Source organism: Apaloderma vittatum, unplaced genomic scaffold (genome assembly GCF_000703405.1).
Source record: "Apaloderma vittatum isolate BGI_N311 unplaced genomic scaffold, ASM70340v1 scaffold14013, whole genome shotgun sequence".
NCBI classification, from domain to species: Eukaryota; Metazoa; Chordata; class Aves; order Trogoniformes; family Trogonidae; genus Apaloderma; species Apaloderma vittatum.
In genome coordinates this window covers 1-19003 of record NW_009707585.1, presented here as the reverse complement: position 1 = coordinate 19003, position 19003 = coordinate 1, and the positions used below count along the sequence as shown (strand labels likewise).

At 40.2% G+C, this 19003-nt stretch overlaps 1 protein-coding gene across 1 annotated transcript in view; it reads right to left on the bottom strand.

Moving 5' to 3' along the window:
- Positions 1–18532, bottom strand: part of EDRF1 (erythroid differentiation regulatory factor 1) — a 22890-nt gene extending 4358 nt beyond the window's left edge. The window contains exons 1-20 of the mRNA XM_009866268.1: positions 18327–18532; positions 16729–16795; positions 15685–15810; positions 15092–15216; positions 14498–14657; positions 13090–13191; positions 12669–12790; positions 11554–11665; positions 10921–11068; positions 10738–10846; positions 10322–10433; positions 8159–8419; positions 6657–6728; positions 6396–6546; positions 4451–4639; positions 3184–3384; positions 2581–2799; positions 1139–1362; positions 738–896; positions 298–447 (exon numbers count right to left, since the gene is read on the bottom strand). Of these exons, the coding sequence (XP_009864570.1) occupies positions 298–447; positions 738–896; positions 1139–1362; positions 2581–2799; positions 3184–3384; positions 4451–4639; positions 6396–6546; positions 6657–6728; positions 8159–8419; positions 10322–10433; positions 10738–10846; positions 10921–11068; positions 11554–11665; positions 12669–12790; positions 13090–13191; positions 14498–14657; positions 15092–15216; positions 15685–15810; positions 16729–16788 (2802 nt within the window). The 5' untranslated portion in view covers positions 16789–16795; positions 18327–18532. The remainder of the gene's footprint in view (positions 1–297; positions 448–737; positions 897–1138; positions 1363–2580; positions 2800–3183; positions 3385–4450; positions 4640–6395; positions 6547–6656; positions 6729–8158; positions 8420–10321; positions 10434–10737; positions 10847–10920; positions 11069–11553; positions 11666–12668; positions 12791–13089; positions 13192–14497; positions 14658–15091; positions 15217–15684; positions 15811–16728; positions 16796–18326) is intronic.
- Between the last annotated feature and the right edge of the window lie 471 nt (positions 18533–19003).

Sequence of the window (19003 nt, the reverse complement as noted above, 5' to 3'; positions counted from 1 at the left end):
TCGGAAGAGTGGACTGGATGCAAAACCAAACCAAACAGATACTTATCATCAATGGCTTCTGTTAGGAGAGGATTTGCACGACGTTGAATAGACAGAACTACAAAGCTTAATAAGCTCTATAATGGACAGAGCACTCTTAAAAGTAATGTCGTATTTTGCAGGGATATGCCAATCAATCACTTTTTTTTATTAAATCATTTAAATACATATATCCCAACTGCAGGTAGAAGGATAAATATCAATCTTCACACTCACTGGACACAAAGTATGAAAAAACACCACAGTTTGTACCGATACCTGGTTCCTCAGGCAACTGTGGTACATGGAAGCCAGCCTGTGGTGGATGGTGGCCGCCCGATACTGGCAGAGAGGTTGTCGCGCAGACACTGTATCAACATCACAGTATTTCAAGGACTTCATCATGGCTTCGCTGACTTCCTTCTCTATCTACAGGGTGAGACAAACAGATGTCCTGTGACGACTTTGAAGCCAGGACATCACCGTGCACAAGCAGAAGCGTTAAAGCCCTACTTGCAGCACCATCTTTCCATTAAGCAAACCTTTAAAAAAATGCAAGTGACTAAACATCTTATGGTTTGCAAGAACAACTTCACTGAAGTTCTTCAGTCCAACAGAAGGCCTACAGGTTCTTCCAACATCAGTGTTACTCACTCTTAAGCTTTTCAGGAAGACAACAGTTTATTTTACAAGATGATGTCACGAGTGCTCCTCCTTACCTGTTCCTGAGCCTTTCGAGACAGCGGCGCATAATCCTGCTGGAGAGTTGCCATCGTGAAATACGTAGTAGACAGCTCCCAGTTCACAGAATCCCAAACGGCTGGGTGCACATCTCTCTTCCCCAGCGATCTCAGAGCCTTCAGATAGTAGTCGATAGCCTACGGGTGATCAGACAGGTGCGGCCTGTTAAACACCAGGCCCAGCACTTCGCAAATGAGAGCAAAGGACTCAAACCTCGACAATACTGAAGCCCATGCAGCAAGGACTGGGGGAACAGGAAAGCAAGGGGAGCTATCCCCTTTGCATCAAGACTTACAGATATTTACAAAGACTTTTTCAAATACTCTGCAGCAAGAGGCATGTCAAGGTACAAGCCATTCTAACCACTGGGTGATGTTACCTTATTATAATAAAGGGCTTCTTCTGGGGAAAACTCCCTTTTGAAGTCCCCTCCGGCCGCACAGTGCGCCTGAGCGCAGATCCGCATCAGCCTCCCCGTGTTGCAGAGCAGAAGAGCAGCGTTGGTCGCGTCGTCAATCGACTCAAAATTCTGAATTCCTTCTTCAAAGCAAGAGAAGCTTTTCTTCCAGAGTTGTTGCTCTGTCGTTGATACATTTTTACTCACTAGGGTTAAGACACAAGGGCTCTCACCATCTCGTTCGAGAAAGACACTGAACAAATATTTCCATGATGTTCTTTTTCTTGTAAATCGCTTTTCAGAATTTAAGGGTGCTAAATGATTCCGAAGACCCAATTCAAGGAAAACAGCCTCAACAAAATGTCAAACATATGAAACCCTTAATACTTAAGGGGCACTATTTCATATACTATACTCCTCAAAAAAAAAGTGTTAACATGACACACACAAAAAAGAGGAAATTAACAGGATAAACCATTTTTTTCATAGTAATATTCAGTGTTATTGCAGTTACTTCTATACACTTCAAATATGAAAGACACTTATACAGAGAAGTGATATTCGGTATTTGAGCTATGAACTTCACCTAAATAGCAGTTCTGCAAAAACACAAGAGATGATGAAAAATTAGAAAATTCAAAGTCCAAGCCAAAATCCTTCAAATACCAACTGAGCAAAGGTCACAGAAAACAGACAGTATTTGGGAGACTGAAGCTGTTTACAAGGAACCACCAGCACCCAATTTGTTCTAGTTTATATAACACTTACTTGTAGACAAGACATTATTAATTTTGCTTTCAGAAAACAAAAACTCAAATGCCTTACCCTAACAGGGAAGCTTAGGCAACCTCCATAGTCTCAAAACAAAAATTCCAAAACAGAATCAAAAAAAATACTCCCCCCCCAAAACAAACAACAAAAAAATCCCCAAACCAAAAAAAAAAACCAAACGCCAGAAACAAGGCTTTAAGGATTTACTTACCAAAAAAAAAAAAAAATTCAGACTGACTTCACCAAAACTATTGTTATGTTTAAATTAAGCTTTTGCCTGCTCATGCTGGGCTGAGCAAGACACATCAAGAATGCAATGTGCTCTCTCTTCTATAAGAGAGTTGGTTTAAAGTTTCCATCATGTTTTCTGATGGCACTTAAAAAGAATTTCTACAAATCTGTAGATTCCATAATTCAGTTCAGGTTCAATTAAGTACAACGTACAAGCCACAGTCATCTACTGTAGACAAGTATTCACCACAGACATTTGTAGTTGATGTTATGAAACTTTAAAGTATTTACCACGAATTTCTTTAAATGTCTTTATAATCAGAAATACTCAAGATTTCTTGCACTGTTACTGATCACAAACACTGTTGTAGCTCCATGAAAAAGTAAGAAGTGGAAAAAAAAAGCACCCCAGCAATACTTGCCCACTCTCTCAGTCTGCACAGCAGCAGCCTGGTTCATGTAAAACACTCCGATCTCGTTCCTGATATTACCCATCCTCTTTAGTACCTGTATATGCTGCTCAGGGTTTTGGGTTTTTAAATTACTGAAGAGTAAAATCTCATAAGCTGCTTCGTAACATTTACAGCTGACAGAAAGCTGACATTCCAAGTCTGTCAACAAGTCCGTAGCCCAGGCAAACACTAGAAAACAAAATGCAAAGTGTACACATCAAAGAGGATTTCCAGACAAGCTCCAATCTCTGATAGTCTGGAGGAAAAGGCCCCAGAAGATGACGCAAGTCTAAGGCCCATGTCAGAGCAAGCCTGCAGTTTCTACAGGTAAGTAAACTCCACCCATTACTTAAACAATTACCATCTTGAAGTTATTTTACAGCTCCAGGCATGTCACGGAGTACCATGACAAACTCCTGCCATACGACAAGCACGATAAGCTTTCTCCGAGGAAAGCAGAACTGAAGAGCAATAAAGCCCCCTCCAGAAACACTCCCGGTGTGTGGATTTGAGGAAGCACAAAGAACTCACATCTGTCGTAACCGAGTTACAGCAGCTATATCGGCATCGTACCTTGGCACCTGGATTCCCTATGAAGACTGTGTAATATTTCCTGATCTTCTTTGGTCTGGTAATTATACTCTTCCAGATAGGCCGCTCTGTTGTTGGCGTTCTGAGCGAGCATTAACTGGATGTCCCCGCAAAGGGTTAAGCACTGACAAAGAAACACCAACACTTCAGGAAGCATGCTGGCGCACAGACAGCAGTAGGTATCTGTTAGGAAAAAAAACAAAAATCCCACAGATGAGAGAGGGGAGGGGAGGAAAGGAAAGAATTGAATGTCAAAAGGTTTGACACAGACTGACAACGTAATTGGGTTTTATGTTACCCAGCGCATTTATTCACTGTAGGCAGACAACACACATTCCCCGAAGAAGAACTACCCTGTTTTAAAGTCGTCATCGCTCTACGCAGCTGACAGTTTCAAAAGAGCAACTATACTGTCCAAGACAAGCAGTGAAACTGGTAATTACAAATGCTAATTTCCAATTTCATTAAAGGAAAACTGACTTTCTACAGATTAACTCAGATGAAATATAGCCTGAAAAAAATAATTTTCAAAAGGTACAGCTTAAACCTAATTCTCAAGTCTTTACATGGCTGAAAGCTGAAAAATGCTTTGAGTTATTGATAAGGACATTGATGCTTTGGGTTAAAATCGAGTGTTCTTGCCTTATAAACCTTCTCCCACTCCAAGCCCCACAAATCCAGAAGCAAACCAGCAGCACTGCAGTACTAATCTACTGGTATTTTTTAATTAGTTATTTTCATTATGACAGCAATATTCTACACAGCCTGATTTTACTTCCTTCACTTTCCTCAATAATACTTGAAGATGTCTTTCACTTTAGAGGAGTACCCAAGTCAACTGATGAACAAGTTTGGTATTTCTGACAGACAGGAATTTATTTAAATGAGATGGGAACCACCAGGTATTTCCAGGAAAAAAAAACAAAACACATCTGCCGGCAGTGATAACACTTAGACCACGGAATTCTCTCTTGGTCCAACTCTCCCAGCCTGAAGTGCTCTGAAACTCCAAATTTGCACTCTTAAGTTTCCCAACCTGTCAAAATGAGAGCACTTTTCCACCAGAGACAGGAATTATCCTGACCCCCCTCCTGAATAAAGATCCACACGCTTAGTTCAACTAAATACACAGTCACCAGGCTTGTCACTGCACGCCACCAGGAGAACTCACACCCAAGAGAAGCATTTGCTATCATGACAGGTGCACATGGGCAACAGCACCGATGACACAAACATTCTAGCAGCTTACCATGGCACTGTAAAGCCAGCTTGATGTATCGCAGCGCTCTCCCGTACTTCTGTAGAATCATAGCGGCGTCAGACAGGACGTAATAAGCCTTTGACGATTTCAGAATGAGCTGGAGTTTCATTTTATATTGCCACGATCCGGGAATCATTCCCGACTGACTGGAATGCTTCCCCTTCTGAAACGAACCCACTGTAACACAAACAGAACCTCGTCAGGAAATCTCATTTCTGTAACACATGCCAGAGGCTGGACACAACTTTGTCGGCACACGGACAGAATGCACAATGCCTTACTACAGCCCTGCACAAGCAGAGTTACGCCAACTTTAATGATTGATTAATGATTCTACGATTCTAACTTGTCTGTCTCTACATTTTTCACCTGCAAAATGGGACCAAGAACTGGAAATTTTCCCCGTACCCACCTGACTGTGGGATGCTCAAATACAGCAAGCGTTCTTCGACACCACAGTGGTTATGGAACCAGAAAGAAGAGGCCATTGACTTTAGGCCCGAATGCCAAAGGACAGTTTTGTGCTGACAAAATTTTTTGGAAGGCCACTGTCTTTAGTAAGTTCTACGTGCTTACGTTATAACAAAGACACATCTAATAAAGTAACACCTCATTCAGTTAAAGACACAGAATGTACATACACCGTGCCTATATACACCGCTGAAAAGTTGTTCTCTTCAAAAATTCAGAGCACTTATCCTTTAGGCACATACATGAACACACACATTGCATAATTCGCATCATGGAAAACAAACAGGAAACACACCGGAAAAGTTTCTTCCCTATGTTTGAACTATTTTCCTTTACATTGAATTCAATCCTTATGACCTGGGTAAGTAGCACCATTGCCACTTCAGGGAAGAAGTCCAGCACAGCTCCAGAAATCAACTAAAATATATTTTTTTTCTGACCTGTGCAATATTTATCTCCCGTATTTCCCAGGAAGCACTTGTATAACCAGAAAAAGTTATCGTGCAGACATTCCCCTTGCCAGCTGGCAAGCAGCTGCAATGTGTCATCAGTTCCCAAACCATGAAGGCAGAAGACAAGAGCCTGGCTACGGGAGAGCTGAAATAAGCACCCTGTTCTTGTCGAGATGACCCAGGGAAAATTTCTCAGGACATCTTGGTGAAAATTAGTCTCACAGTCCATACTAGCAGTACCGTGCAGAATCTATGCAAGCTCAACACAATGTGACTTTCTGATAAAGGTGTTAGATTCTGTGGTATCTGATAAGAAATAAGAAAGTATAGACACAACTCCAAAAATGACGGAATAAAGAATTGCCAAAATACCCAAGACGAAATTATCTCTGCGCGATGCTTAGAGGGCTTCTCAGCCTGCAGAAAGCTCTAGGACTTCCAGAAGAGTCTTTCCTATACCCTTCTACAGCACTCCAGAGAAAGACAATAGACACACCATAGTCTGAAACTTCAGGAGTATTTAAGCAAACAAAACACCTTCTGTTTGCTACTTCCTTCCACACTTGTGGAGGTACAAGAAGGAAAACAAAATAATTAACATTTTGCATGCAATTCAGCCACAAGGTAACATAAAAGCCAGGAGTAGGAAGTTCTTCCACAAAACATCCAAGTTGCACAAAAAGAACAGAGACTGCTTTAAAACCAACCCACACAACTTAGGGTGCTCCACATACCAGAGCCCAAAGCACTGAGCCCTTGTGGAAGTCACCTGCAAGCCACACCTAAATGGGGTCCAGCAAAATGATGGGTGTGCTAGTAAAAGATGCTTTGATAAGCAAAATAACCTAATTCCTTCTCATGTTTGGAAAAGAACAGACAATATTCAGCACGCTACTTCTGCTTACGCATCAGCATCATCAGTGACTAAGTACGCTGTTTTGACAAAACTGAAGTAGCAGCAGTTTGTGCTGGCGCTGGGAACGCCTTACCTGCACACCAGTAGGACTCACCTTTGTCTAAAAATAACGCCATCTGTTTTTCCAGACACTCAGGACCACCGCTGGTGGATTCATCTTCATATTTCAGCGGGATTGGTGTGCTGGGGTCAGCAGCAGGAAGGTCACCCTCTTTTTTGACACTGCTGTCAACAGACTTCAAGCCCTGCAAGAAGAAATCCTTTAATTCACCCTGAAAGCAACATTTAGAACACACAGAGTACGTCAAGAAGCAGGTGGTAGGTGACACCAGTATTAAGCTGATGGTAAACTTACCTCCAGGACGTAGCTGAGCACCAGCCTGCAGCGCTCCTCGGTGCCGTGGCAGACAGGAAACGCACAGCTCGGCTTCGTTCCCGAGGGCAGTGGAAGAGGAAGAAGAAGACAATAAACATTCAACATACAAAATGTCAAAATTACTGGCCAGAAGATGCAAATGAGACAGAACTAAGAAAACCTGTTAACAGATCACCTGAACCCTACACTAGGAAGTGCCACAGTGTTTCTTTCCTTTACCTCAGGGAGCAATTCCCACACTCTGTCATCAACACCTGGTCCCCCTGGGTAATCCCCAAAGGCAATGCCAAGAGGAGAAGAGATGAGATGACTCCACTCCATGTGGTAAGTACGAAAGCATCCACAGATGGGCTGCAACGCAGCCCCAGGAAGACGAGGAGATTCAATACCATCCAGAAATAATTTCCTCGGACTATACATCAAAGTTGCACTTTCATCACCCTTGAACAATTCAATGCCCTTGGGGTTTTTTTGTTGTTTGTTTTTTTTAGTTTTTTTTCTTTTTAGGGGAGGTGGGGAGGGTGGTATTTTGTTTTCTTCTGTGGTAGAGTAGAAGAGGAAGAAGAAATGGGAAATCCAGTGCGTCTGCACCCATACAAGTTGTTGTATTTTCAGCTGATGGACTTCAAAGCATTATAAATTAAAATAGCAATAGGAGTTACAAATTTTTTAAGGAAACCTTATTTTTTTGCTACTCAGCTCTTGAGCAGTGAGAATCATATCCCTATAGAAGCATGACAAGCAAAACTTGAAGTAAAATGCAATGAATAGTTTTTTCACTGATCTCCCCAGGTTCTCTTATTCCTCTACTCTGTTCCAACAATAATGCACAAGAAGTGCACTGAAGGTAGCAGGGTTACTTCTGCTGATCCACATTACACCAAAGTTTCAGGAATACTGTGGTTACGCCCTCAGCGGTCCCTTCGACAGAATATATACACATTATCCATCTCTCTTTTAAAATTAGTCAAAATTTCAAGAAATTTCCAGTGACCTTAAAGACAAATCAGCGGGAAATCACAACTGAGACTAACTCTGTGGATATGAAGTAGCTGATGATCCCAGAAACAAAACAACAAACTAATGTAGATATTGCCTCAGAAAACACTACTAAGGGAAGGTGGGTATGCGCACAAACTCGTGGTCATCTACAGCTCTTGCACGTGGCCGCACTTGGCAATATTTTCTCTGCTGCCGTGACAGAAATAATTTTTTTGTAGCCAGCTACGCAGAATTATGCCATAAAGGACAATCTGCAAGATGGTAGGGGAAAAACTGTTAAACCTGCTATAGTGTAAAATTCTAAGACCTCAAACTTCACGAGCAGCTCCTGAAGAGTTTCTTTCCCCCTGCCTCTCACTTCAGTTAACTTGAAGAGAAAGCTACCAGGTAACTGAATTTCAATACCAAACCTTGCCACATGATCTGAATCTTTCAAGAAAAGCCCTAAAAAAAAATATATAATCTACAACTTCACTTACACGTATTCGATGAACAGACTTATATTTTTCTGGTACTGATAACTCTCCAACAGATTTGATTATTGCCACTGCTTTATTGTCGTCAGGTGGATCCGAACTGTTACTGTAAGAACCATTTTCATCACTGTCTGGCATTTCTTCCTCTTCTTCACTATAACTTTCATCAGAATTTCCATTTATAGGGAAGTCTGCACCATCTTCTTTTTTAGGTTCATCCAATTGAAAAAGCTCCGATAACATGTAGTTTGCTGAAGCAATGATCTTTTTAAATAACAGAAGGGGGGAGGGGAAAGAAAGGAATCAGTGATTTATTTTCAAGTTAGATTTCTCTTCTGAGAGGCACCATCAGTGTAATTTGTCTTCGAATAAGGAGTAACCAGTACGTGAAAGTAGGTATTTCATAACATGTAAATACAGCTTGTGCACACATACACTATATGACCATCTTCGCACACCAGATTTTTAAGAATATTTAAGAAATCACAAGAAAGGACATGTCAGCTACTCTGCTTGTGCACTCAGTTCCTGCCATCAAGCTGGCCCACACTTGGTTTTACCCCCCACCTTACAAGATTCTTCACCTCCTGTTTTGCAAGCGAGGGCGTAAAGGTATAAAATACAGGCAATCTGGGCACAAGACAACTTTGGTTTTTTCCTTTAAAAGAAGAAAAAAAAAAATAAGGGAAGCTCTTGACCACCCTTATTTACTTGAGTGCCACCCTAAAACTTGTTTGTCCAGATCTTTTGAGTTTTACAAATTCTCTCAAACTGCAGCATTGCTGCTTTCTGAAGAAGCTTTTACTTTCTCCGCTTTTGTTATAATTCAGGCAAGAAAGGTAAAACCTGCCATAAGAAACTACAAACCAAACGCAGCTGCTCTCTTCTTGGCTGATGCTAAAGAGGTATTTCTCTTCTCTGGACTGCTGTCACATGGGGAAAATGAGGAAGTAATGAAAGTATGTTGTGGTAGGGCTAAGCACTGAGGAGTCTGCCTTTCATTCCTTCCTGCTTCTTGGAGTTTACTTTCTGTGTACTTGCCAGAATTTCAAAACACATTGATGAATGAGGAGATATTAGACACAAGCATTTAAAAGCTACTCTGTAACTGCAGCAACAGCCACAGTACTAAAAATTTAAAGCATCAATTTCAACTTCTCAAAAACAAAACAAAAAAACTCACACTAAAACTGACAACACAATAAATAAGAGATTCAAATTAAAACTCAAAGAGGTCAAACAGGACACCAGAGCACATACTTGTACAGATAACTGTAGCTTGCTTTTTATAGTAAAAAAGGAAATAAACTATACACTGTCAGGAGAAATACACACACACACTGGTGATAGCCTAAACCAAGCAGCATCTCCTGCTGCCTCGGGTTGATTTTATACAGAATCGGAAATCCTTAAGGCAAGAGGCATCCAAGTGTAACCTCATTTCTATGTAGGACAGTTGTCCTACACAGTCCCATGCGTATTACTCCACAACCTGCCCTCCTTCTACTCCAAAGAGCAGGAGAAGAAACACCTGGAAGCCAGCTTGGTCCAGCTTCAGGCTGCTCCCCAGAACACTTCTCCACTTCCATCAAGGACGAAGAATCAAGATGAGAAACACGTACACACACTACAGGCACGCACAGGTGGACTTTGTTCCTCCAAGTGCAGAACTGCTTGGAGAAAATGTTGTTTTGGAACCATAACGCGTATGAAGCAAGTAGGAATAAACGTTAAGCCCTTTTCCTTCTACCTCAAGTTTACTTGAGGATTCAACTCACGCTCAGACACGCTCTCTCGCTCCTGTCGTGAGGAATTTTGACAGGATGACATGAGTGAAGTCTGCCTCTTGCGTAGCTCCAGGATTATGCAAACACAAAAGGGCTCTTTGGGAACAAGAGCCAAAGAGCAGAGGGAACAAGCTCCTTTTCAGAGCAGGAGAGAAGACTCATGCAGCAATGATGGTCAGTGAAGGCTACTAATTAAAACAATGAAAAGGTTCAGGGGCTTCTTTACACACAAAGCAATTTTTAAGTTATTATTTATAAATAAGTTGAAAACGTCTCCCTTGCAAAGGAAGGAAGTATCACATAAACTACTACCAGGTGTATTACAATGACAGAATTTCTATTATATTTAAACAAAGCAACAAGAACACATAAATCTTACTTGAGGATGTCTGCCATTGTCCAGTAACTTAAGACAATTAAGGAGCAATGTTCTGATAGTGCCATAGTGTTTCTTGTTCTGGTTTTTCTTCAGCATCATATTGCAAGCCACTCTGAAAGAAAGTTGGACAAAACAGTCAATCTCTGGATAACTTCTTTGTGCTAGAAGGAAAAAAAATTAAACAATGTTACTGTGAATGTAGATCTCCCAAAATTTGAGGGGACTACAAGATTGACTCAGCAACATTGCAGCTTACAAGGAGAAATGGTGAAAAGGACAACGTCTGCTCTGGTTTATGGGGGACTGAGGCTTAGGGAGCATTTCATGCCTATTCATTTCACTGAATTTTTTGGTCTGTGTTCTTAACACAAGTGCACCAAGGACTAAGTATTACAACAAAAGTCATAAAAACTCACTTGTACAGAAGAATTGCCACTGGCATTGTAAAAGGGTTTTGATATTTGTCTTCTGTCTCTTCACAAAGGGTGGTTAGGTCGTACAGCTTTACGATATCACTCCCACTTGCTGAAAGGCAAGACCTTTCATTAATCAACGTGACATTAGCATAAATCTTTTCAAACTGATTTAAATCTACGCACCTTTAAATAACCAATAAGTATGGCCTTCTTTGGTGCAATTTGATTTCAGAAAAGATAAGATATTTTGAGCAATATCTTTTATCACTTTGGTAGAAAAGTTAGAGTTTTCCAAATTGGGAATATCTTCAGTCTTGATCATTTCATACTTCTGCAAGGAATATATGTAAAAACTCAAGATTAGGATGGTTTTCTACCACCTACCTGCCCAAAATCAATAGATCAGTGGCTCTATCAGCTACTACAAGAAGAATCAAAAGTCGCTATTGTAATACATGATAATTTCTATGACTTACTTTGAAAGCAAGCACATTGTGACGACAATACTCAGTAAAAGCTCTAAAGAAGATTTGCTTCTGTGACAAACATGGTAAATGGAGAACAAAAAGGTAAAAAGAAAGTGGTGAAGGTGCAACTATTAACTTCTGTGAAACCTAGTCAGCAACTGTACGCCTCCAGGTGTGAGAGAAACTCAGCTGGTATGTGTGGTCTACTGTAAAAACAGCAAAACCAAATGAAAGCTGTTTGGTTTTCTTTGTCAGAACAGTAAGATTAGAAGGAGACCTGTTACAGCTGGAGCAAGTTCAGAAACTGAAGAACAGATTAACTAGGCATAACGCGAAGAGCCAGACTTACCTGAACAATTCCATTAACATGAAAGCACATCACAAGCTCTGGTACGTTGCATATTAAGTTGTCCAACCAATAGTCGATTCCTGTTAGCACATTTATTGGCTTGTTGTTATCCCTAAAACCAAATATTTCTAGCATTATTTAAGTCTTTATTTGCTCTTGAGAAAACATTAGGGATGTTTACAAATGGGATTTAGATTTAAGTCCCCTGAGAGTGGATAGATACTAAAAAAATCATTTGCGAATTGTTAGATTTTAAAGAGGCAACCAAGGAATTACATAAAACAGCTGTAGTGATTTCTTCAATGGAATACAGTTACATTCCCTCAGCAATTTTGAATTTTTGCCCACACTTATACTGAAGTTTTAACAAGCTTCAGATTTCACACTATTACTGACATAACTACTTAAGCAGTTCTAAAGGAACAGCAGTATTAGCTGCAACTAATTATAGCACAAGCCTTCTCCCAGACCTTCCAAAATTCCTTGCCAAGCAAGGTATTGTGAATTCCTAGATGCGTCTTAAAGGGATGACAAATGCACCAAATGTGTTTCAAGTTTTTGCTCATTCTTTGCCTGTGCACATGCAGGAGAAAAGACAAGTAACCAAGTGATCAGCAGGCGATCTCTGGAGGTCCCTTCCAACTCCAGCCATTCCACGATAAAGTATCAGTGAATAGCAAGACAAAATTAGTGACTGTAGTAGTTTCAAGTTCTAAGTACCCACACCCAACTAGCCGTTACCGAAATTGAGAATTCCAGTAGGAGAAATATTACTGTCCTCGTTCATAAAAACAGAATGGAATTAAGTACTAGCTGCACACAAGTGTTTTAACACTCGGCATCCACACCGAGCTCAGAAAAACTTGCAAACTGCCAGTACTTCCAAACAAAGATTTAGTTAGAGCCAGAAAAATCAGCAGAGCATCTCCAGTCCCAGCGCTGTGGCACGGCATTGGGACCATTTCTGTCTCCCTGCACTTTGCAGTGCCATCACCATTTAAGTCTAAAGCTTGAATTTTTATCTTTAAACTGTACATAACCATTAAGAGTCAAACAAACAAAACGCAGATATAGGTCAAGGCAGTCATATTTCTCTCCTTAACTTCAAAACTCACCTGAGTCGCAAGCTCACAGCAGGGTATCTCCCTCCTCCAAATATCGGCATATTCGATCCTACCAGCATGTGGATATCTTCAAAGGTCCACAAGATATTTCGAACAAAGTCATTTTTAAGTCCCTTCATTAAGAGGGGAAAAAAAAGGTCTATAAATCACTAGCATAAAACTTGATTCTCTAGGACATTCTGTGGAATTATGAGGAAACAAGAAGCAAAAGCAGCAAATAAAAACCAGCACATAAACTATGCTAAGCGCTCACGTTAACTTAAAAAGACTGAGATCACGGATGCCACAAAAGCTACTTCTACAGAGGAATTAGGTTTTTTTTCTCCTCTTGGTTCCAATTCAGGCCAGATTTTAAAGTGTTTCTTTAAACTGGGGGTTGAGTGTTTGAGCTCAAATTTCTCATATAGCATACCTGACTGTTTTCCCCGTCATTGAACAAAGTAGTCAGGTTTTGTTCTTTGGCGGCCGAGGCCACATGCCCCACTAGATATGAGGGTTCAAGAGGCACGCTTCTCTGTGAAAAGCACAAGGATAAGGAGTGATTCTGCTGCTTAAGTTAGGCCATTAAAAAAAAAATTGAACAACAAAAGCATACAAAAGGGACAAATCTTTACCTCTAACATCTTAAAATAAACATTAAGTACAGAAAACCTCCAATTGGTGACTAGATTTTTTTTTTTTTATAGCTAGTACCAAAATTTTGTGCTTTCTGTTCTCAGAGGCTTTGGAAAGAAATTGTAAAGTTTGTACAGAACTTTTTTATTACCCCAGGGTGAGCACTTGATTATCAGTCTTCAGAAGCAAAACCTCTATCCTGATGTCTTACTTAGAAATTAAGGAAAGATTATACTGTACAAAACACACCACACAAGCTTCTTCACATTAAATAGTCTGCTCTATTAGGCAATAGTTCCTCAAGGAGGTGGAATAGAGAAGGGGTCCTTTTTCTGAAAGCTTTTGTGTACTGAAATATTTCTCCAATTTAAAATATTATTGCCCCACAACACGTGCAGTTACAATTTTATGGATAACGTAGGCTACAGCCTTCCTAAGTTAACCAACATCTGGCACGTGAACTAGTAATACTGTTTAAGGGCAACTGTAGCATCGTTATTATATTAACACAGACTGAATACAACCGATCTTTCAACCCTTCAAAAATTTAATCAATTCCTGTATCACATTACTCAAAACCCACAGGAATTAGCAGTTTTCATAAATAAGCTTAGCCACAAACCAAAACCCTGGACTGGGGCCTAATACTAATCGTTGCTTGTTGCATAACTGCTGTAAATATCTCCCCCTTCCACTTGTGCAATCTCACAGCAAGGTATTTGTAAATGTTGCTTGGCAAACCTCTTCAGAGATCTTCATTTGCATCCTCACCTAATAAAATCCAGGGCCACCACAAACTGATTTTAACAGCAGATGCAGAACGGAAGGTCAAAACCTTAAGCTTCCAGACAGACCTTCTGAATAGGAGATTTTCCTACTTTTAGGTAAAGTCATCAATGGTTACTTATAGAATGGTTATGATTCGAAGGGACCTTGAAGATCATCTAATTCCAACCCCAAACTCTTAGCCAAACAGGTTGTTTCTCAAAAACACATAGATAAATGCGTTTAGTATTACAAAGACAGAAAAAAAAATCCCTGAAATTTGGAGCTCTGAAACACTGGCATAAGCTAAGCTGCACACACTGCCAAGTCCTCCTAATCCTCATTTCTTTCGAAGAGTACTGCAGCAGCACCTTTGGAAGCTTTTTGACATATATGCCTGCAAAAAACAAGGTGCCACTGAGAGCATTCCACACACTAACCTGGTTAGAGGCACCTGGATCTTCAGATAATGAAGAAGGCATTTCAAAAGGAGCTGGCCAGGAGGCCCTTCCTGCTTCATCACTCTCACCTGAAACGGGACCCTCCTGGTGCTGTTTTGAAGTGGAAGGAACAGGCTGAGCAGCTCCATCGCCATTAATGCTGAAAAAGCAACGTGAAAAGAGTTCAGTTGACAATACACAAACTGATCCATTTCAGAATTGCAATATTTGATGCACTGTTCTCAAAGAAGGACTTTGTTAAAAAGCCGAGAGATCTCTATATGGAGAAGCTGCTCCAGCTCCTACAATATTACAGTAGGTATCACAATCTGTCTTGTATAATGCAAGTTGTTCTTCCCTCAAACCCAGCTCTCAGAAGGAATATAGACTTATACAGTTAATTAAGTCACACTATTTTATACTTTAATTTTAAAAAAAACTTCGATTCCTGTTAAAAACATGTTATTTCCTGATCTCATCTATCAATTTCTTCTGTAGAAGTATAAATTGGTAAATATAACATTTACTTCAAGACAAGGAACCAAGCAGAAACAAGAGGTTCAGAATTCAAGACTCAGGCAGACATAAGGTTACCTGTAATACAAAAATTTAGAAAGGATAGCCTTCTGGTACCAATGTTCTTTACTCTTCTTTTTTCGTTGCCACTTCTGATCAATCAGCCTTTGATAAAACTCCTTCAGCCACGTCCAATCTCCTGTCTAGGCAATATCATAAATACAAAATTAATATCAAGAAGCATCTGCAAAGCGTCTTATTAACTTACTCATCCACAACAACAGAAGAAACCCAGAAAATTACTTTACAGCTGAACTCTTGAGTTGGTCATTTATTGGAAATGTATCTCCTAGAAAAGTTATATCCTTACCGAGAAGCTGACTTCATTAGAAAGTCAGATACATGGTAAGAGATTACACAGTAACAAATACTTAACAATAAAATTAATAAAATAGCATAGCAACACTGAAGTAACTACAGGGAAGTGGGACACAGAATTTTACTCCTACAATACCATAAACACCAGATGCAGTTCACGGGTAAACCGACTGTTGCAGAATAGAGGACATGATTCTCAAGAGTTCTGCACACTTTCCTGCTGCCTACACTCCTCTTGAAATAACGCATTTGACCTCCTGACATACTTAAAAAAAAAAAAATCAACAGTTAACCTGAGATGATCTCATGAAGAGTTCTTGAATATCCAGCTCATCCAACAAAAGCGTCCGCCCAATGCGATGTACTGCCATGCTCACGTGGGACTTGCTATAGGGGATCTTCAGAAGTTTTTTTATATTCTGGCAGGAGAAAGGAGAAGAGATAACTTTCAATTTAATTAAACTGCATTGCAAGACAATTCTTAGGAAATTATAAGCAAAGAATACACTACTAACATGGAGAGGCACAGGCAGGTAAATAAAACCTTACAGCATCGCTGATTTTAAGGCCACTCCACAAGAAGTTGCATTTGTTGAGTCAGGAATGACAGTGAGAGGGAAACCAAGAAGTCAGTATAAAACACATATACAGTTTAAACATGATCTCTCTCTGGATCATCACAACCCGGTAACATCAAAAGTGATCGAAAAAAAAAAAAAGCAAGTGGGTGGTTTGCATTTTAAAAGCTTTATCTTCACTACAGGAATTCCGACGCTTTGTCAGATACCCAGAGGAATCTGGACAGAGATCTAAAGCTGAATAAAAATCTGCCAAACACCAACACAGAGACAGCAAATGAATATGTATGTTTCTTCTTCTGAACAGCCCCATCTGCATTCTGCAGATACTACCAGCACTAAAAAAGCTGGCAAAAATCAGAAAGAAGCAGGTTGGAGTGAGGCTCTCTCTTCTAGGTAAGAATAGATGGAAGTAATCATCTTGAGAGTATTCACGTCAAAATAACCAATTTCAAATGCACAGGACAACTACATTGCAAAACTGATGCACTGCATTCACTAAATCAGGTATTTTACCTGAAGAATATTTATAGAATTCCACAGAAAGTAAGATTTTTATCTCTATTTTTCTTATACAGTGATCACAACTCCCTTAAATGACAGGGCAACAGTTAGGTGACTTGTTTGGGTTTCACTAGGGAATCTTTACTTTTCCTCAAAGGACACAAAGATGATGGAAGCCATGATAGTATCTTAAAAAAAAAAAAGTTTACACAACATAAAAAGTTCAAATGATAGTACTTAAAAAGTGATACAGACCTCTGAATCGGACACAACATCCACATCATTTCCAACTGAGTCAATGAAGTCATACGCCATCCCAAAGCTATTTAGAAAATAATACAAGTTAAGACAAACACAGTGTGCCATGGTGGACCTCTTTTTTAAACTTTATTACATCTCTGGAAGTTTTTCTTCACTCCCCCTCCCAACAAAAGGAGTCTACCTAAACATTACCAGGTGTGACGAGATTTACAGTCAATTAACAAAATTTCACAGTTACATTCTACAGGATTTTTAAAGGTATCTTCAGAAGTGCCCAGATCCAATTCCAGAACACTCTAAAAGGTAGTTTAAGTTCTGTTGAAACGGAGAAAATAACAAACAGTTTAAACTGTTTGTTAAGACAGCTAAGACAAATTAGATAAATCGAGTTTAATTTCTTTTTAACGCTAAAACCAAGAACAGTTTTCCAAACAGTTTCTCTTTAAGGCATTAAGCACATTAAATACTTCCATTTTAGCAACTCTCATTTCATTTTACCTCTTATGTTTTCTAAAAGTGGCCTAGATGCTGTGATAGATACATCCTTGTATCTTCGGCCACTGTCATTAAGGCTCCTCTAAATTACAAGCTATTTAAGTTAGACTATTTCAATGTACAGATCACTCTTTAAAACCAAAGCAAGTATTACTAGAACCCCCAACCAAAGGCACAAAGTGCAAGTGACTGGTTACACTTTCGCTATTGGCTTTTTAATACTGACACTAGAGACAGATGAAACTGCCAGCCTCTATTTGACAAACAATCATAATATCTAAAACAGGAAAAATTCATAAAGCCCTGAAAAACCTGTTACTCTGCTGGGGTTACTCTGAGGGCTGGACTGCAAGACCTTTTGAGGTCCCTTCCGACCCCTAACATTCTGTGACTCTGCTCAGAAACGTGCATCTCCTAAAATGGATCATGAGGATTTAAGCTCAGCCCCTCCACACACTGTTAAATTTCACTAACTCGTTGACTTGGTGTGAATTTGCCTGTTCAGCACAGGATTTAAGTCTATTTATAAACACTCTGAACTCAACTCATTCAACTTTCTAACAAACATCCACACTGAAAGGTAACTCTGCTTTTTGACTTTGCCCTTTATATTACCTTCTGTGTTCACTCCCAACATCACCATGGAATTTCTTTTGCCTTAGTTAGCCAGGTCCAGTTTCTAAAGACCCAGAAGAGCTATAAATTGGCTCTCTAACCTTTAAGGGAAACCACATTTGTGGTTTTTTCACCTGTTATCAAAAGCAGAACAGCTGGCTGAACCAGCCTAGTTTGATTTCGGCCAACTAACAGCCAACCAGGAGAGAACACAAAGTCAGCTGGACTATGTCAGACAAGGTGCAGACATGCAATTTTTAAAAAATATAATAGTCAAGAGCACTACCAGCATCTTTACTCATTTACAAAGGAGATATGACTATACCATACGGGCAAGAACTAAGAATAAAGAAGTAGAGGAGAAGCTCGTTGCTATGGTAAAGTCTAGTATTTTGAATCACACAGGGTTCAAGATTGCTGTTAAAATTATTCTTAAGGTCCTGGGGGGAAAAAAAAAAAAAACAGAGCCTGCTGTTATTTACCTTGAAAACGGTTTACTTTTTTTGTTGTTGCCAAGAATGGTTGTACCAGCCGGTCCCAGCTTCGCACTTTCCCGCAGCCAGTTGGCGGGCGGGAGCTTCAAATCCGTTTTCTCCTGAAGGCGGGCGAAGGCTGCTTGCGGCGGGGCGGACGAGTACTTCACCACCGCGCTGCTTTTCACCTCGTTGCCCCCAAGAAGCAACACCGACCCCTGGATTTCAAAGAGAAATTCACCTTTCGTCACTAAATAATAACTGCAATTAGAACCACAAGGCTTGCTCTGTGATGTTTTTCTCCCTGGAGGTGTTCGGGGCCAGGTTGGAACAACTTGGTCTAGTGCAGGTGTCCCTGCCTGTAGCAGAGGATGAGATAACCTTTAGGTCCAACCCAACCAGTTCCAGGATTTTATGTGATGTTTTAAGTGACCAAACCCCAGCCCCACATCCACTCGTGATTTTCTCCGGCGAGCGTTCAGGTTATTTGAGTTCCCCTTCTACCCCAACGCCTGCGTCACACGCGCGTGCCTGTTCTTTATGAGTTTTAAGGGCTAAAGCGCTATTAAGGTCAGCTCCCCACGGAAGGTGGAATTACTGAAAACATAATTCCACCAAATGCCGGAAAACTTTGTGAAAGTTCCCTAAATAAGAGTTCTTTAACTGCCGCCGCTGCCCTAAGGAGG